Source organism: Drosophila arizonae, chromosome 2 (assembly GCF_054131065.1).
Source record: "Drosophila arizonae isolate 15081-1271.41 chromosome 2, UAZ_ARI_1.0, whole genome shotgun sequence".
Classification (NCBI taxonomy): Eukaryota; Metazoa; Arthropoda; class Insecta; order Diptera; family Drosophilidae; genus Drosophila; species Drosophila arizonae.
Genome location: NC_142922.1, coordinates 23,721,144 through 23,741,493, shown reverse-complemented (window position 1 = coordinate 23,741,493; position 20,350 = coordinate 23,721,144). Strand labels below are relative to the sequence as shown.

General features: G+C 34.8%; 3 protein-coding genes across 25 annotated transcripts in view; 1 reads left to right on the top strand and 2 right to left on the bottom strand.

Moving 5' to 3' along the window:
* The window catches only part of Syp (synaptotagmin binding cytoplasmic RNA interacting protein), a 49,539-nt gene extending 41,761 nt beyond the window's left edge, over nucleotides 1-7,778 (top strand). For 8 of the 22 annotated variants that reach the window (XM_089470171.1, XM_089470184.1, XM_089470188.1 and 5 more), the window contains 3 exons: nucleotides 1,240-1,511; nucleotides 3,540-3,801; nucleotides 6,987-7,778. In XM_089470171.1, the coding sequence (XP_089326297.1) occupies nucleotides 1,240-1,511; nucleotides 3,540-3,801; nucleotides 6,987-7,162 (710 nt within the window). In that variant the 3' untranslated portion in view covers nucleotides 7,163-7,778. Of the gene's footprint in view, nucleotides 1-1,239; nucleotides 1,512-3,539; nucleotides 3,802-5,705; nucleotides 6,634-6,986 lie in introns of those variants that run through there. The other 14 variants (XM_018009208.2, XM_018009216.2, XM_089470182.1 and 11 more) reach the window with 6 other exon arrangements.
* Nucleotides 6,239-17,849, bottom strand: Fancd2 (Fanconi anemia complementation group D2). Its single transcript, XM_018009125.2, has 14 exons — nucleotides 17,616-17,849; nucleotides 16,796-17,544; nucleotides 16,590-16,734; nucleotides 16,456-16,524; nucleotides 16,165-16,367; nucleotides 16,031-16,103; nucleotides 15,800-15,969; nucleotides 15,255-15,739; nucleotides 14,993-15,194; nucleotides 14,812-14,934; nucleotides 13,705-14,753; nucleotides 13,424-13,648; nucleotides 13,148-13,367; nucleotides 6,239-13,092 (listed from the first exon to the last, which is right to left on the bottom strand). The coding sequence occupies exons 1-14, from the start codon at nucleotides 17,694-17,696 to the stop codon at nucleotides 12,414-12,416; spliced, it is 4,473 nt and encodes a 1,490-aa protein (XP_017864614.1). The 5' UTR covers nucleotides 17,697-17,849; the 3' UTR covers nucleotides 6,239-12,413.
* A 318-nt stretch (nucleotides 17,850-18,167) lies between these two features.
* LOC108615192 (uncharacterized) lies at nucleotides 18,168-20,141 on the bottom strand. 2 transcript variants are annotated; one of them, XM_018009537.2, is made up of 5 exons: nucleotides 19,936-20,141; nucleotides 19,175-19,335; nucleotides 19,031-19,121; nucleotides 18,832-18,950; nucleotides 18,168-18,776 (listed from the first exon to the last, which is right to left on the bottom strand). In XM_018009537.2, coding segments are annotated over exons 1-5 (510 nt in total). In that variant the 5' UTR covers nucleotides 19,938-20,141; the 3' UTR covers nucleotides 18,168-18,639. The 2 variants fall into 2 exon arrangements, with proteins under 2 accessions (XP_017865026.1, XP_089326538.1); XM_089470412.1 differs by lacking the exon at nucleotides 19,936-20,141 and adding an exon at nucleotides 19,731-19,888.
* Between the last annotated feature and the right edge of the window lie 209 nt (nucleotides 20,142-20,350).

The window sequence follows — 20,350 nt, the reverse complement described above, 5'->3', positions numbered from 1 at the left end:
TAGTAATTCGAATACAAACGAGCGTAATCTTTGAGTGTACCTTATTTAATAGGTTATATTTAGTTAAATCTTAGATAAATGTATTTGCTCTACTAAGCCACAGCGAAAAACTAACAACTAAAGTTGTTGAACTAAAACTAGCCAGATACATCTAATTGGTCTGCAGCTTACATCTTTAAGTTATCATATCCAATGCCAATATTTGGTTTTTCATTCAACACCTTTTATTGTTTTTATCGTCTCTCTCATTTTAGTTAGTTATTTTAAGGTTAGAAAGCGCGATGCCCACTAACTTGTACGCTCGTGCCCCTAAATACTTCTACTACTCTACTACTACTTCTACACATACACACACACACACATACACACACACTCACACAAAATGCCTTAGCACCCACCCGCAGTCTAGTATCCAGCTAGATTGAGACTAACCAATTGATAATTGAGATATTGATTTAACCAATTTGCGCACACACATAACCAAACTTTGATTGAACATAACCTCTTCATTTGTTTTCACTCAGCTATACGTAAATATTTCATATTTGCAAGTTTTGTATGTTAATGCTCTTCCTCTTTCTCTTTCTCTCTGTTCATTTTCATTGTTTGCATGCCTGATTCTTTTCGCTGTTGTCATACGTTCATTCCATATATATATACATACATATATATATTTATTTATTTTTTTCTTTATCTTCGGCTCTCCTTCTCCTACATCTTCAAGATGCTGTACTCTCTGACAACAACAACTATAACTTACTAATACCACTACACATAGTTAGACTTAACCTCTAAACGTTGTTCATAGCTGTGTTTATCATAATTAAACGTTGCCATTGTGTTCTCTGTGTAGCGAATGTTAAGCACCCTGTATACTGTTTGATGTTTTATCACCGGTAAGTAACCCAAGCCATCAATCTACTTATACCAACAACATCTATATTGTATGTGTATGTGTGTCTGCCACGCCCACCATACCCAACATACCGTCCATCCATCCCATTCAGCGTTCAGAACGCGCCTAATTCGAGTTCCAAATTGGTCAAGCGCAGCTAAGACAGGCTCTCTTCTATCCCCCATTCGATACAAACATACTACGTATACATACACGCATTCTCCAATGTCACGGATACACGCCAAACACACGCATACAACGCCTCGTAACACACGAATTGTTCCGTAATTAACCTTTAACCGTAATCCTATTCCCACAAATCCACATGTTTTGCGAAATTCTAGACTACGATTATGATTATTTTGGCTATTCAGAATTTCGTCCTGGCTTCGGTGCTGATACGTACTACGATGACGTTTATCGTGCCTATGAAGGCGAATATAGCTATTATGATTATCCGAACGCCGCCAGCGGCAATGGAGCTGCCGGTGGTGGCATCAACGGCGCTGCTGTGGCCATGTCAAACAATTCGGGCGGCGGTTCCGTCCCGCTGAGCCCCTCACAGCGCCCATCAAGATCCCAGCAAGGTGGCTCAGCCAATTCGCCAGTGATTATGGTGCGTGTTTTTGTCCTACTTTGCCGCAGACTCGCAGCTACAGTAGTCGCAACAAACAACAGTCACACACGACGCACACAGAAACACAATTGTTGTACTGTACTTCTGTAGAGTTTTTGAAAATACGTAATGTAGTTTGGATGTAATTGGATATTTATTCGGCTTTATTTGATTTCTCGATATCGAGTCGCTGACCTAGCAGCCCTCAGCTCTCATTGAGGCCGATTGTTTAATTTTGTTTTGTTTTCAGCTTCATTGCCTATTAATTTGTTGTAAGACGGAAAACTAATTTCGACAACTTTTTATTTTCGTTTACAAATGTCAAAATTTGCATGCTAAATGCTGCCAACTGCATAAACACGACACCGCGCAGCACAACATCATTCCACACACACAAAACACGATCCACAGCCACTGCACACCACAACATACCACACCACCACCCACAACAGCTCACAGACGCTAACGACATCTTTTGGCCAATATTTGAGCAATGGAAACAAATTATTATGCTTTAATATGCAACGCTTTGCTTTACGTCCTGGAAACTAACAAATCGAACCACAACTAAATTGTAATTCCCTGCGCTTATTATGCTTTATCTGAAATGTGCTTTACTGCATTTAATGCTTATTTATCGCAACGCTTATTAATTTATATTTTTATTTTAATCATCGTGCTTTTTAAAATTTGTTTTATTCATATAATTAGTTTTAATGCCTTTATTTAAAAAAAAAAAAAAAAAAAAAAAAAAAAAAAAATTAAAAATTAAACAAATATGTAGCCTACTTTTAAGAAATGCCCATTGCTTTACTTAACGCTTATTATTTAATATTTTGAATTATGTAAATTTAGTAAAAATTTGAATATTGTGTCCATCGCAAGCAACAGAAAGTCATACAAACAAATTTTGATAGAGCTTAAGCTCGATTCGTTAATAGATACCGAAAATCTTGCGCTGTGATTTGTTCTTATGAATACAATTCCTAAATTATATATTAGAGGCAGTAAAATTTGCATTTGTTGCTCAATTCGAGCGATACTCAGTACACAGACAAAACACCAGAGACAACAACACAAATATTAAAATATATATTAGCATTTTTTCTTATCAATCAAACGTAATTTTCATATACATAATATATTTAATTCATATAAACATTAATAATATATACATACTTTTATTATTGTATGTAAATACAAGAATCTAACGCGTTTATTTCGATTTTTCTTTTCTTTCTTTTCTTTTTATATATGTTCTTGTTATACTCTTATATACAAAACAAATCATTTGTTTTTCGGTAACAAACAAAATTTGAAAACTTTGCAAACCAAAAAAAAAAAAAAATTATATATATGTTCGTCAAACTACAAAATTCCTAAACAAAAATTCTCTACCAAAAACCTGAAAACCTAAAATTAATACAACCAAACAAACAACCAACGACCAAATCATAAACAAATCTATCTATCGATCAACTTTTCGATTCAAAAACCAAAACCGAAAAAAAAACAACAAAATTGTTATCAACCCAAAATACCCGCTATTTAATGATTTGCCCAACCGTCTTTCCTCTCTAAAAACTAAATTCGAAATTTGCAACTGCATTCGACGTCAAAATTTTGAATCCAATTGTATTTTATTATAATTTGATATGACCAAAATTCATTATCTTGGCGATCCATATATATTATATATATATATATATATATCTTACACTCAATTTATATTATTATAAAAAAAAAAAAAAAAAAAACTGTTAAACTGCAAAAATTCGAAAACCAACCAAAAACAAATCAATCAACGCTCAAAAACCTGGAATATCTGAATATGGAATCATACGGAATGCCCCGCGCTCTGGAATATGTATAAATAAATATACAAAAACAATTGAAATGAAACACACACTCACACACACGCATACGGCAAACGCAAACACGAACATGCACACTCTGTCTCACACACACACACACACACACACACTACAAACATGCATGCATGCCATTGCAATCCATGATGATAATTAGGGAGCTGGTCGTGGGCATGGAATCACAGTCCCGCGTGGACGAGCCGTTGGCCAGCGTGGCAGCATCAGTCGTCTGGGGGCCCAGCCAGTGCCACAGGCGGCGGCGGCGGTGGCGGCGGTGGGACAGGCGGCGGCGGCGGCTCATCGGGGGGCGGCCACCGTTCAGGGGGCGCCGGCAGCAACCGGGGGGGTCCGTGGGGTGGCACCAATGCGTCCCAGCGCTCCTGGCACCCAGCACGTCAAGCCGCTACAAAATTTACCAGGTGAGCTCAACAACCACAACAAACAAACAAACAAAACCAACCAAACAACAGCAACAACAAAAAGACAACCAAAAGACAAACCAAAAAAAATCCAAAATCCAAAAACATGCTCAAGACGTTCAACGTTCAAATGCAACAACTGCAGCAGCAGCAGCAGTCGCAGCAGCAACAACAACAACCACCAACACGAACACCATCAAACAGCAACAGCAACAATCTCAAATGCATAACAATACAAATTCATATAAATTAATAAGTAAAGCCAAGTAAAATGTTACCACCCGACCCATATAAATACACACACACACATATATATAAATATATATAAGCACACCTACACACAAACACACACACCACACACACTTTCACACCCACTCACGCACACACAATGATTTTGAGTGGTTTTAACCACCCACGAAGCTTAAAATGGGAGCGTTTCCAGGTTCACTAAATGTCGTGATTTTTTACCCATAATTTATATCGTTTTTTTTTTTTCATTTTGCATTTTGTAAATGTGTTTCAATGTTGTAAAACAAAAGCCAGTTGTTAAATATTCTCTTTTTATATATATCTTTTAAATGTCCTATTTATATACATCATATATATTTATATTATAAATATATTTTCTTAATGTAGCTTTTTAAACTCTTGCTGCTTTTGGATTTTCGTCACGAAATTTTCATCAGTTTTGTATCATTTAAACAGCGCTAAAATGTATGCTACAGTTTTTGCATGCACTTAGCTTTGACTTGGTCAAAAGCAGCAAGTGGCAACAACACACACCCACACACACCGACACACATAGACACACACACACACATACACACCTACACAATACACTCACACGCTCTCACGCACATGTATATGGAAAGCCAGTATAACAAATTATATGAATGCATATGTATGTTGAGGTACATATGCTGTGTAAACGTTTATGAATCGATTAGTATTTAAATATTGTCATGCCCGCCCGCCCATCTCCCCCTGTTTTACTACTACTACTACTACTGCTACTGCTGGTATCAACTGTGTTGTTAGGAGTCAGTGGAGAGTTGAAGATACACCCTTGTCTCCCCCCAATGATTGCTCCCCAACATCAAATCCTTTCAATCAAATTGACGTACGTGTATATAATTTTTTTTTTAATATTTTGGTTACACAAAAATAATAATGAAATATTTGATGCGTTGGCACAATATTTTTCTAAATTTTGAGTATAAATCTATGTATGTTTAATAAAGTTTAAGTTCATGCTTTGCTAATCAATAAACAGTTCAAATTCAATATTAGTATCCATATCCTCTATATAATTATATATATATGTGTATTTATACCGATCTATAAATTAATAACACAACACATCTATTTACTCACATATAAATGTTTTTATTTGGTTAAATACTTGTATATATAAATATATATATATATATATATAAATCTAAATTTTCTGTTGTACAACAAATACTAATCGATTCGTGTATTCTGTTTTAACGATAAACACAACCCAACACATCCTTTTTTTTTACATATGCAAAATATAATTTGTTAAACATATTGTATGGCTACATATACATAGCAAGAAAATGCACGCTTTTGCCCCATATCGTCCATTTTAGCCGAGGCAAAAGCGTGGCATACAAACATCTTTAGTTAAACATACTATTTTACACGCTTTACTCATAAACGCCCACATTTTATATTCTCCATCCACATTTGGTAAGCTTAATTTGGTTGTTTTTTTTTTTTTTCTACTTAGAACGGCTTCATTCAATCATATAAATTTATAATATATATATTTGACTCAGCACACACACTACACAAAAAAAAAAAAAAAAAAAAAAAAAAAAAATTGTAACAAAAAAAAAGAAAAAGAGAAAAAAAAAACATCTAAAATCTGTTTCTAGCTGGATCTGCACTCAAGACATTCATGGAGGGCAACTAAGCGTAGCTCCTCGGTCGTCAGTTCCGCGCGCAGCGACAAAAGTCGTTCGCCGAGCAAGAAAATGAAGCGTCAGAGCTCCTCAAGTACCAAAATTAAATCACACAAATCCAAGAAGCATTCACGCAAGTCCAAGTCATCTCGAACCGAAGAGAAAGACAAAAAGAGGAGCTCTAACTAAAAAAAATTATGATAAAATTAATACATACACACACACACACACACACCCCCATCAAAAAGCCTGATTTTGAGAAATCCTTATTTTGAGAAACCAATACGTGCGCTCCAAATTTCTCATTTTCATTTCCAAAAAGAGATCAGTTCAATTAACATTCAAGAATATCAAATCACGAAGAAAAGGCTAAAGCGAATCCCAAAATCAATGCTATATATATATATGTACCACAAAATTCCAAATTAGTTTCTAACGAAAAACAGGCGAACAAGACAAGACACCAGAGAATTCTTAAGAGATACAGCGCTCCATTTGAAGATTGGAAGAAAAAGAAATCCCAAAACGACTCGATTAACACACATTGTCGTCCTCCCTTAACAAATCCTCACATTTAATTACATGTTGTTTAATAAGCGATAATATCATGTACAATGTTTTATCTACACGTGCACTACCCCTCACAAATACACACACGCACATAAATACACTCACGATTAATCGCTTACACTACACACTAGACACCTGCACTCACTCCACAAACACACGCATACACACACACACACTCACACACACACACACACTCACTCACATCTGTGTCATGTTTGTGTAAAAAAACCAAGTCCCCGACGTTTATGTCTAATTAATGAGATTTTCTACATTTTGTTGTGTAATTGTACGCAGAAAATATGAGCTACCTAAATAAAAAAAAGCAAAAATATGTGTGTGTATTATATTCTATATTTTTAATTTTTTACAAAACAAAAAGTTATAAAAAATAACTAAATATAACAAAACATAAAAATACCCGCAGTTCTACCATAGCCCACCCAAAAAAAAAGAAATTCTCTTAAATAAACGAAAAATTTACCACGAAAACGAACAATAGCAAAAAGAACTGTTCCATTTGTGTAGTATTAACAACCAATTTTAACTCTCTCTTTTTTCTCTTTTTAAATCCGTTCCACACCCACCACACACCACCCACCAAATGCAAAAACAAACACACGCAAACGCAAACATATACAACAACAACAACAACAACGCATATGCATTCCTGTTGACCAACTGCAGTAGTCGGTAAACGTAAGTTCGATGGAGGTCACCAAAATCCGGCAGATGTTAAGCGACGTTACCAGAGCGGTTTAATAGGAAATGGCGGCAGTTGGGGCAGTTTACCGCTACCACAGCAACCTTTAGGCACAAATGGTGAACAGTGGTATATGGATACGTTTTCGGCATGGAGTTAAAAACAACAACAACAATAACAGGCAACTACAGTTAATAAAAACAACAACAACAACAACACACACTCGGAACTTAGAAGGCACACCAACAACAACAACAACAAGAACTACTACTACTACAGCTACTGCAACGCAGCATACATATATACATATGCATGTATGTGTATATATGACTTTTATCTTTTCCAATCTAAAGCAGCGTGTAGCGAACTAAGTCCTAAACAAGATGAGCAATTGGGTGTTATAAAACCCTTTTAATACTTTCGATTAGGTACTGCTTTGCACATCTCTCTCTCTTTCTCTCTCTAATTCTATCTCTATCTCTATATAAATCAGAAAGAAATAATTATTATATACATTTATATAGCATATCTATAGACTTGCCGCAGCATTTTAGCAAACAACATATTTCGTTCAATTTTTATAATCGCATAATACAAATTCTAAATAATAATTAGAGCATTTTGCTAAAACAAATTTTAAAGGCAACATGAATACAAAACAAAAACATAAAAAACGATCGATCCCCTTTTAAAATTCAAAAGCTACATACGTTTTTAACTTGAAATGGAAACAATAATTGAGCAAATATAATAAACTGATAAAAGAAAAAAAAAAACGAAACCAGAAAAGGCAAATAATTACATATATAAAGTCTATTTATATCAATATAGTACAGTTAGGCTCATATTGATTTTAAAACTTAAGCAACTTTTTATACATAACGCGTAAACCAAATTAAAAAACAAGAAAAAAAAAACAAACAAAAAGTAATTGACATTTTACTACTATTTGTATAAAACAGAATCAAGCAGAAAATCGAAAAGGAGAAAAAATTGCACACAATAAATTAGAAAGAAAACAAAAACTAAAGATTTCCCTCAATTGTAAATATGAAAAAAGAAAAGAAATTTAAAAATTACATAAATTTAAAGCTCTAAAGAATTGATCAAATGCATAAAATTAATAAAGTAATTCAGAAGCAAAGCTTAATGAAGAAACATTGACTGACATTCTAAAAAAAAAAAAAATAAAATAAAAGAAAATATAAATGCAAAATGCGAAAATCCATTAAATTCGAAATTAGTCTTGAGATCGAAGTTAAGCAAACTAAAACTTAAAGTTAAAGCGCAGCAGCGATTGGCATTATTATATAATGTCTGCGACTCTGCACGTCGGCAAGACTTTTCGATTAAATTGCAAACTATTTTAGGTAACTTGAAATCAATTAAATACAAAAACCCAATAATGTATGTAGAGCTAAGAAATTGCACAAATTACAAATTAAAAAAAAAAAATAAATAAATAAAAATGAAGATGAAACTGAACACGCAAAGCATAAAGATACAGCTCGCTAGCTACAGCTACAGCTACAGAGATACAAACGGCAGTTGAATTGCTGCTATCGAGATGCAACGAATTAGTAAGACACCAAACTAACACCTTTACACACATACACACACATCACAAGCAGTTAAAAAAAAAAAGAAGAAAAATAATAATAATAAGTAAGAACTATAAATTTTACAAAAGAAATAATATTATAGGGAATTTAATAACGGAAAAATTAAATCTAAATATTAATATATACAAAAATAATAACAACAATAATAATAATTTACGAAATCAATTAGCCTCCCAAAAAAACATATTTAAAGAATTTTCCAAATTTGTATTCAGTTTCTTGTTTTATCAACTCTTTAAAACTTGACATTCTTAGAGTGCTGCAATAAGTTCATAGTAAACCGCAACCGGGTCTATCCCCTATATATACTTATATAGCAACTCCATAATATATATAAGCATTATTTAACTGTAACTCCATGCCTCTTATACAACAACAACAACAACAAACATCAATATGAAAACATGAAAAACTAAAACAAAAAAACAAAAAAAAAATTTTTTTTGTTAAAATTTTGCAAAATTTTAATTTCCGTTTCAATCTGTATTTTTTATGAAAATTTTTGCTAGATCTCAAGTAAAGCAAAAACACGTAACTAAAATGTAAAAACGATTAAATTAGTTATAATTGAATAACAAGCAAAACTTCCAATTTTAAACTCAAGAACAATTATAATGATGATGATGATTAAGATGAAAAGTTTTTTAAAGCGTATCTATAAACATTGTTCAGCAAGCGCCTAAAACGGAATATATATGATATTTTAAAATTGAAACACCAATATATACACACACACACACCCACACTCACAAAAACACAGATACAGTTACACACACACACAGATAAACAAACACCAAGCAGTTGCCTAAAGTTAAACAACAAAAAACTTCTAAACTTGCGCAAAACAAAAACAAATTTGCGACACCAGCAAAGAACTTTAATACATAATAATAATAATAAACATTAGCAAACAACAATAAGAACATTTACTACCAATTCTAAATGACCATAGTTAAGCTTAAATTTAGTGAAACACACACACTCTACACACACACCCACACAGATAAACACATATACCCTAATATTTAAAAGTACACCCTTTGCAGGAGAGTAAACTGCAGCAGCAGCAGCCGCCGCAGCAAAGTGTGCGCCATTTTCTAACTATATAAAACTAAACGTAAAGAAGCAACAATTAAAAACCATTTCAAAACAAACAAAACCAACCACAAATAATTAACCATATTATTATTATTTTTTTTACCAATTTTCGTTATATATTTTTGTTTTCTAATTTTCATCAATTGTTGCCTACGAAAAAGTTTTTATTTTTATTATCATTTTTTTTTAACACACACAAACATAGCAAAAAAAAAAAAAAAATTAAAAAACTAAAAAAAAAATAACATACGCCGCGACTTTTTGCATGATGAACATTTTTTCGTTTTTGCCTTAGAAAAGAAAAGCAAACTATGAAGAAATGAAGAAATTTTCGAAATTTTTGGTGACTTTTTCAAACTAGAGCCCAATTCAAATTGCAAATATATGTATACATATGCTTAATGATAAACGTTTTGTTTAATTTGATACTGTACTGATTTTATATTGTTTTAAATTTGTAATCTAATTTATAAGTCTTAATTGTTAATGTGTTCTAATTGTAAACTACAAAGAAAATTGGCAAAACCTGTTACACAATCCGTTCAAGTTTTCACTTTGGTTAAATGAAAAAGAGAAGAAAAAAACAAAACAAAAATGATAAACTAAAATACAATACTCGACTAATTGAAATGATGTGCCGTTGATGCCTTTGCGGTCATATAATTGTTTTCAAATTCTCCCAAAATCCTCCCCCCCCCCCCCTCGTTTTGGAAATGTTAAAAATTGTTCTTTCGAAACTCCTTGCCTTTATATTTGTGTTAAATATGTATTGTAATTTGTAATTTTGTTTAATTTTTTTCGGGAAAGCAAAAACGTTTGGCAAAAATAGTTTTTAATTTGAATAATTAGTTTTGTTTGTGCGCTTAAGTTTTCAATATTATGTTATATAAATAAATATATATATGCATAAATATATATATATTTCAATAATATAATAAACTATATGAATATTAATTTTTAGCAAAATATTTTTACGCCTAAACTTAAAGCACTAATGTTAAAGAATATTTACCGAACTTATTTGTTTAGCTGTTTAATTGGTTTTAATTTTCAACATTTTTGTCTTTTGTGAGGAGGAGAAAGCGCAAGCAAATATTCGATTTTTTTTGACCCAGCTCTTAATATACTTACATATATCCAACAACAACAACAATAACTGTATACGTGTGTAAATTGAATGAAAACTCTGAAACAAGAAACAATTTTAAAAAGTAAAAATCAAATCACAGAAATAGAAATTTATAACAAATTTGCAAGCGGCGCATGGAAACTGAAGCAAAAAATATGAAAAATATATTTCAAAATATGTAGAAAACAACAAAACAAAAGAAAATACAACAAAAACTTTACATGAATTGTGATGATGCAAAGGCAAGATTTAATCATAATTACTAAATCTATATATACATACATATATATAAAATATATCTTTCTCTATAAAAACAAATTTATATATATATATATGAGTATATAGTGTATATGTAGATATAGGAGTGTATAATCTAACTTTACTTTTAAACAGACTGCGTACGTATTAAAATTTTTAAAATTAATTTGTGTAAAATGTTTTAAGTTTTTGAAAAATTGGCAAATAAAGAAAACAATAAAAATTAATAAATCAAAAAAAAAAAAAAAAAAAAAAAAAAAACAACAAAGCTCTGTTGAATATTGAAATATACCAAACAGTACTGGAGAGTGCAAAAACTATTTTCCAAATTAATATAATCATTTCTTTTTTCAAATTTTTCAGCAAACCTTTCGTTTTAAATTTTGGTATTTGAGCGTATATTTCAAGATCACACATGAAATTGGCTAAAGCGCAGCTGTTTATAAAGCAGCAGTCTTATTAGGAGCGACTGTATATAGAGTCGCCGTAGTTTATCAGTTTTATCAGCCTGCAAAAATCCACGATGCAAATTTTACATAGAGCTAGAACCGTCAGTTTCCAGTGTCAATTGTTTATACCAATTATATACTATTCTGCAAATCTGGATAATATTTGTTATGACAAACAGTCGAAAATTTATACCATTAGAAGATATCTTAATTTGTTGTCTTACTGCACATTTATGTGACTTTCTTCTTAAATCTTATTGAACGAATTTTTTTATATGTATACTTTTAGTTTGTGTGTGTTTTCATAATGCTTTTCATTTTTTATATTTTCAAATAAATTGTAATTTTTTTATAATAATAATTTGATAAAATGAACATCACAACAAATTTGCATACATGTCACACGTATGAGGAACTTATATAAGCCGTGAACGTAACGTCGCCAATTATTATAAAACAAAAAATGAAAAATGAACATTTGAAGATCATTCAGAAATGTGGGTGGAACAGCGATAGGAAGCAACATCTTTTACGTCTTACAAACAATTATTGTTAACGAAGAAAATAAAAGTGAGAAGAATATTGTACTAAAATATTTGATATACATACATTTGTTATTATTTGTAATACAAAAATTAAATAAAATTGCATCCAGATAATAAATAAAAAATAAAAAAAAATAAAATAAACAATGCAAAAATTGCTCTTGATTACTTTACCCATAGAATGCCATCATCATAACGTATTCATTTATGAACTCGTAACTAAGAGTTGGAATAATACAAGAATTCTCTTGATGTCAGCATAATAAAATAACATATATATTTGAGTCATGTTTACAAGTTAAAAAAATCTTTAAAAGCATTTGCTGCGCGAATTCGATTTGCTTCGGCTGTTGGAGCTGCGTCGCGTGGAGCTATCTACAAAAGTACTACTGCCCATATTATCGTCCATAATAGTTTCATCCACGCTGGCATCATCCTCGGGAATTTCTTCATCGCTATTGGTTTCGTTGATAAGTGATCCCCTGGGAGTCACAATTGCATCGCCATGCAGATCCTGATTATCCAAAATACTGATATGAAAGGCGGCATGGCATTTGTTGGCCGCCAACAATGCTTTTATACGAAACACCAGTGTTTCCAGCGTTTCGCGTAGGCTGGGAATGTAGCTAATTATGGCCGTGTTCTTGATTGACTTCGAATGGCAGCAGAGATTGTGCAGAAACTTGGTAACGTTCTGAAGGTCATGAAAAAACTTAGTCAGGCGTTCTGGACTATCGCGAACAATCGGCTCAAGCACAGATACGCCATGTTGCAGGAATAGTTTCAGGAACAATTGCGAATGCTTCAAGAATAATGCGAAATTACGCGGTTGTTCAACATTTTTGACAATATCCAAAAGGCCATTAAGTAGACATATAGCCGACTCCCACAGCTTAAAGCGATCACCTTCGGTTTGGCCACTACATTGGGAGTTCAAAGTGCTAATGATAATCTCGCATAGTCCACGAAACAGTAGAGGAAAGTTGGGTCTAAAAGAGAAGTTGATAAATTTGTTGATAAATATAGTCTACTGGGCTAACTTACTTTTTGATATTGGGGATCGACTGTAAAGCCAAGTCCTTTTTATTGAGAAGCACGCACTCCTCTTTAAGGGAAAGCAATATGTCCTTTTGACGTTCAAATGATAAGTCCTTAAGAAAGCCTTTAATCAGCTCGTCCAGATGTATGTTACATTGCGCACCCTTCTCCAGGCTGCCCGTATAGTGGTACCATTTACGTCTCAGCATATTGGTGCAATATTTTCCTATAACGACAACAGCAAATTAGAAGAAAAAAGATTTAATAATTATCATAACTTACTTATATCCTCGGCCTGCTGTTTGCTGCGCTGAACTGCATTCTCGCCGGAACAACTCAACTTACGCAAGCTGCGCAGCAAATGCTGCAGCTGCACAGCAGTGCCAAGTACTAGCACCGATTTCTCATATTTGCAGAAGTAATCAAAGATCTGGGATGCTGTGCGTGCTATAGATGGTTTTCTTGCTGCCTTCCGCTGACCAGGTGGCATTAGTGAATTTAGTGACGCTAATTAAAAAATAATTCATCAGTCATGCCCATATTTATAGTTATGCTTTACTCACACTCAAGAAGTTGAGATTTGGACTTGTCACTCCACTCACTCCATGAGAAATACAATGCAAACAATTGAATGCACAAGCCAAAACAAGTTTTAACATAATTAAAGCGATCCTTGAACAGATCCAAATTGCTGTGGACATTATTAACCTTTTCTACTTCCTGGTCAATGTGCGCTGCCAAGGTGATTAAACGCAGATGAATTTCATCTAGACATTTTTGTAAGTCGGACATATAATGCTCCGGCTTGGCCACATGCGACCTTAACGAATTGGCTTCGGCCACGTCTTGGCATCCATTTATAATCGTGTCCAATTTATGCACCAAATCTGTGAGTATAAAACGCAATTCCAGCAAACCCAAATGCGTGCCCACTTCCTCCTCTTCCAGTGGATAGTTTAGACTGAAAGGTTGTTCTTTCAGCAACACTATTATGCCCACATCAAGCTGTCTAAAACATTCCATGGGTCCATATAATTGCTCGAAATTGATTTTACATTTAATGGACTTGCAGGCACCCAACTTGATCGTCAGATCCTCCAGTTTTGACTGATCCATACTTTGCGGTTCATCCATGATAGATTCGTTATTAACCTTATTTGCCTTCACCTTGCTGATTGCAGGTCTTTTTTCGCGAGTAACTTGCTGAGCAGCGGCCTGTTTAAGATTGTTGAGGAACTGGCATGGCGGTGGTGCAAAACCAACAGGAGCATGCGCCAAGAGCGGCTTTAATCTTTGCTCTGTGGAAATCAAATCAGCGAGGCGTTTTAGAACCCGCTTGCGTGTGGCCTCATGCTTTTGGGATGCAAAAGCACAGATCGTCACACGCATCCAGTTGATCGTGTGATAGTAAATATGCAATATATGCTTTTGCGTTTCCTCATCATAATTATCAAAGATGGCCAAATAATTGGGATCATCAAAAAACGTGGGCAGCACAATGGCGCAGCCTTGTAGCGCATTTATCAATTCCAGACTGTACTGGTAGCGCTGATTGTGTAGCACGCTGACCAGGTGAAAAAGTGGGGCTAGAACTAAGATAGAATCACTGGCACTGAAAAAATAACAGTTTTAGTGTGCACAGGCGTATTTCTCTGAGTCCTTATACTTACTTGCTACTTGGAGTCAAAACCAATTCGGATATATTAATTCCAATATCTAGCACAGCTGATTCGGTATTAACATTTGTTTCGTCCAATTCGTTAATGTTCTTCTGACACTCCAGCCGCAAGCCTCTGCAATAAATGCAAACTTATGATGAAACGATAAAGTAATTGGATTTGAATTTCCTACTTGATTGTCTTCGGCTGATGATCATTCACAAAGCTCTGCTGAAAGCGATAGGTCATTAGTTCGCAGAGCCACGTTAGAAACCGATAGTCGAGCATATAAGTAGACTCGGCGTTGTAGTAGCGCACAGTTAACACGCTGGCCAGTTCATCGTAAAACAGTGCCAGTAATTCGGGGGAGTTACATATAGCTGACTGGGTGAGCACTGTATATACAAATTAATATTAATAACTGATTTGTATAAACATAATGAAAATGTATTTACTAATCAGGTTAGCCGCCTGCTTGCTACGACCATCAGGCAAAGAAGTGATGCTGTCCACGCTGGTTTGCAATTCCTCGTTGTTGATAAGCATGGTTTCAATGCGCGCAATCGCATCAATCAGCTGAACGCAACCTATGATGCCCTGCCTTTTCACATATTCCGAGCGATTTATTTGCTGTTTCTTCACCACCATTTCGATTTGGTCCTGCAGTGGGGCACACTCTGGCAATTTGGGATCAGGAAAAGCAACATGGCAGAGCAAGTCCATGGCGAGGCGTGTTTGTGGCAGTGTCAAATCGCTCAGGCGATCCAGCAAAGGCAGTAACAACATGGCACAGTTCTGCACATGCTTAGCATTATTGCGCTGGAGCTCTCGCAGCAATGTCAATGTGGTGGTGACATGCTGTGCCGACTTGTCAAATGTCAGCTCCAGCAGCTTCTTCAGTATGCTCTTTTGTATCGAGTTGCAGATCTTAAAGAGTATGCTGAGCGGAATAGATTGAGGGTGAGTCATGAATAAGTATGGTGGTTTCAATAAAATTTACCTGTATGCAGCTTTTGCGAAATCGGCTACAATGCGATTCTTTTCTCGCATAAAGTCATGCAGCAAGTGCATCAGTGTGTTAATGTGCTTCTCCAAAATATGCGAATAATTAATTTTTATTTCATCCAATATGTTAACTGTGATATGCTCAAGTTTTATGCGTCGGCGCAGCTGCAACAGTACAAAAACAATTTCATTAGAATCGGGTATAAAATATATACTTCGCACTTACTAGATTTTCAATAAATAATGTATTATCCTCGTTGATGTCTATGAGTATTAGTAACATTATAAAATCAAACGATCTGCAAGTTTTGAAAGAACATTTGAAACGGGTAGAAAAATAAATAATTTATTAAGACTTACTGAAATTCGCTGGCCGCTAAGCCACTAATCGTACGTTGCCACATTTGATAGAAGCGCTTGGAGCGCTTAAGACCTTGTTGCAGAAAACCAAAGAGTTCTAACTGTGATTGTTTTTCACTGGCTGCAGGAATAGCCAGCTCTTGAGAGCCTTCGACTTGTGATCTATGTCGCCAATTAAAGATTTCACGCAGTGTGGAGACCAGCTGCCCAGAGAAACAAATTATTAACATCGTTAAAACAAACGATAGATATATCTATATATGTATATATATTCTATATAATATTAGGTACCTCACGCACAACATCATCGGTGTCCTGATTAAGACTATTTAGCAAAAGGCGTATGAGATGCGGTAGAGTCTGCAATGAAATTCATATATTTGTAAATGATTCACAGTTAACAGCATACAGTGGGAGGGACCTACCACATTCGTGCAGCTGCTATCGTCCTTGATAAACTCTAGGATTCTCTCACGTAGTTTTCCTTGAGTCCTTGCGTTTAGCGTCAAATTGCTCAGCATTTGCAGCGTAGTCAAATGGAAAAGATCTTTGCTGCTCGAATAGTTAATGCTAAAATTGAGTAGATCAGAATTAAATGAGCATCCCGTAAATATAATAAAAAAGCACTCACGTAAGCAACTCCACAAACTCATCGTGTTTACTCGCATCTAACAGAAACTCTGCGCTGCTTATGATATCCATCTTGGACGACTCTGAGGCGTTATTAAATATGCGCTCAATATGCGTATAAATCTGATCACTATGCGATAGCGTGAGATAACGCAATTGGGCAAGCATCAGAGGCAGCAGCGGAATGCAACCGGGAATTGTTTGCACTCGTTCCAATTTGGCAACCTCTTCGATTCTGTTGAAGAGAACCGACAGGCAGGGCTCCCGTAGAAAGTCAATCATTAGAAAGTTGATAAACATGCTGTTCTGTGATTGATACACCTGTTCTTCACCGGCTGTGTCTATAGTGCAGCCACTTAGTAGCTTTTGGGCCAGTTTCGATTTGGGCGCCAGGGCAGCATTTAGCCCTGTCTTGAATGTTTCAATATTTTCCGGATATTTCGGCGACTGCACCAATATATCACGTAGCTTAGAAACAATAGCAATATGGTCACAGGACAGCACAAATGTGTCCGATTGGTCCAGTTGCACACCAGCGTTCATCAGTACCATTTCAAAGAAGCTGTTCGGTTGGCGGGAACTGTTTATCCGACCTGAAGACTGTGTACGCCCCAATGTTGCGGCCAATGCTATACTATGCTGAGACAGAAAACGTTGTGTTTGCTCCTGGGACGCTGGAATGTTTTCCTCTTCACTTTCGCTGTTGACTGTCTCGATTGTCGCATTTGTTTGCTTTGCAGACGAGACTCGCTTTAAAAAAAAAGTTAAATGATAGAAATTATTTCCTGTTCTCATGCAGAGCAAGATCTACAATCACTTACCGGTATTTTTATCGTTGCATTCTCATCAATTGTGTTCAGTCCCGTTAGGGCATTGTTCCGCTTCTTCAATTTTCGGTACATTATGTTTCATTAAGTCTAAAAACAGCAGTTTTATTAAATTAATTGATGTAATCTCTTTTAAAATTTAATGCGCCAGGTGAAGAGCGTGGATATCGATAACAGATAATAGTTTCAATAGCTATGTTTATCGTAAAACATATTCTGTTAACAAAATTTTATTGTTAAATAGCGATGGCGCTGTAAGATACCGATATTTTTCATAATTTAGTATCGAAAAAGTCGTTTATTTGAAAATTCATTTCTACCTCAACGCAGAATACAAAGATAACAAATATAAAATTTTCGGCATGAATAACTTCATTTTTTATTGAGTATATATCAACATGAACCATGTTGGTGCTAAAACTATTATTGTTATAATATAATTTAATTAAATATTGGGTTACGTGTGATACAAAGCATCTTTGCTAAATATGTATGTATATGATCGTTGAATATAACTCTAAATATAAATTTTCAAACGTGCAAATATTGCAATTAACTACTCGTGAGTTTAATGGAAAAATTCCACATAATACTATAAATATTTAATTATAAACGTGATTGTAAATTTAAAGCCATTTATCTTAAATTTAAACTGAACTTATATATTTAATGGCATTATCTAATTGTCATATTTTAAAAGTGTAATAAACTCTATAATGGTTTAATAATGTATTTTATATGTATTCTAAAAAGGAAGTACAAAATGTTTTTATGTGATTATGTCAGCAATTGACGTATGTATGTTGAGGTTAACTCCTTTGTTCTTAATTAATAGAAAATCACTAATTTGGCTTTGGTTAGTATTGCTAATTAAGTATTGTTTGATGCATCTGATCACATCACTGCAGTCCATTAACGGATTCAACATCTGATTGCTCTATAACTCAATCTCAATCTCCAAGTTCTCAATTCAAACTGTTGAAGTTGTTCGATGTTTCCAATCAATATTAATATTAAATTATTGCTTTTTCGCACGACGTCTTTTATAACCAGTCATTTGTTTTAATAATTGCGAGTTCTCATCATCCAGATCCATATTGGGTTCCCAGAGACGAAGTCTTTTGGGTATATATATGAGGCCCAGTAGAGTAATTGCTGTATAATACATAGATATGTTTAATACATGCTTATTTTCTATATATCTACTTACTGTTCAAGACGCAAGGGAAGATTACGTAAAAGTTCAAAGTGCTTGAACGAAAGTAGAGTGCTTCGGTGGCATAGAAGACCATGGTAAGAGCCAAAGAACAACCGCCCATGCTGACAACGCTGTAAAGAGTGAGCGGGACAGGGAATGGAAGTCATTAGCCATGTTTCTGTAGTCCCCTTCATTGTAATCTTATACTTACGGCCTATAGTGTATGTACAGCGTACAGTGCACCAAAGCTATTGCCTTTAGAAGACAGTACATTCCAATTATACGGGAAATGGTATAATCACCTAAAGGATTATAATTTAGTCATGGATATGTTCATACATTACATTGCTCTTACCCTCGATGAATTGTGTATCGCTGTGATCACCTAGGAAACTGCGGCGTTCTATATAGCTTCGGAACGCTGTGCCCAGATCCATAAATGCAACAAACGCAATCCATCCACGAAAGGCGTAGAGCAGGCGCTCACGGGGACGGCTACTGGACTGCATTGCAGCCCTGTAAAATAAAAACGACAAGTAGAAGTTAGCTATGATTAGCTGACTGTGCTTGGAAAACACCAATATTATATTAATCCAGTAACCTAGAGGGACTTAGAGAGATTATCCCTCTTTATATATATAATGCTGGTTAAGAACATGAATCCTTAACATTGTCAGACACGCCTTCCTTTAAATGTATACTAAAATAGTTTCCTCATTTCCGACGGGTTCAGGGTATAATAACATGATTATATTTGTACAGAAAATACCGGCCGGCTTATCTAAACATCGCTCCACTAACAAACAACCCCCACGCAGCCCGCTCGCAACGTTTTCAGGTGGCTTCTTGGCAAAATCGATATCACACCCACTCCTAACACATATATTATTTACGAAACTGAAAATATTTACACATGGGCCAATTCAGAGCCGCACGCAAGCACGTGCTATGCGCACAGGGGATCCATGCCCCGGACATGCTTGAGGCTATTTATTTTCAGTCAACAATTGCACCGCCAGGGTCACCCCGAGCAACGGAATTCGTGGCATGCAATTCATAAACTGAAACTAGTCCAAAAGTACTATTTTCTTGTGCACTTTTTCCATATTTGCTTACATTGCAAATGGTTATCTAGGTCGTTCAAATATTTGGGCACACGCGGCAAATAAATATAAATATGCACTTTAAATTATAATTATTATTATTAGGTATATTATTTAACGATTCCCTTCGGCATTCGCGTCTTTATCAACACATTTTTCGCCTCGCTATTTTGTGCTACTGTTTACCGCGACGCTTCGACGCAGATTGAAAGCTCAAAACCATCAAGGAGCTTTTATGTGTGGTGACAGCTTTCATGCCACTAGCCGGCCGGTTGTTTGTGATTGTACCGTAAGAGGTGCTTGCTGTGTGAACAACTTAATAAATATTCTTAGTCAAATATATAAAAGGAAAGCAAATTATTACAAACAACTAAGAATCCTTGTAAACCACATCTTGTGATGTTTCAAATTTTCCTTAAAAAGGTTGC

Excerpts from the sequence above, each read along its gene's own strand:
- Fancd2 (XM_018009125.2), bottom strand. The coding sequence starts at position 17,696 with ATGTACCGAAAATTGAAGAAGCGGAACAATGCCCTAACGGGACTGAAC. Across the intron at positions 15,970-16,030 it reads CATTATTTATTGAAAATCTA|CTGCGCCGACGCATAAAACT; the intron begins GTAAGTGCGAAG and ends GTACTGTTGCAG. Across the intron at positions 14,754-14,811 it reads GTTTTGACTCCAAGTAGCAA|TGCCAGTGATTCTATCTTAG; the intron begins GTAAGTATAAGG and ends TTATTTTTTCAG.
- LOC108615192 (XM_018009537.2), bottom strand. Across the intron at positions 18,951-19,030 it reads CTGTACATACACTATAGGCC|CGTTGTCAGCATGGGCGGTT; the intron begins GTAAGTATAAGA and ends CACTCTTTACAG. Across the intron at positions 18,777-18,831 it reads CTTCCCTTGCGTCTTGAACA|CAATTACTCTACTGGGCCTC; the intron begins GTAAGTAGATAT and ends TGTATTATACAG.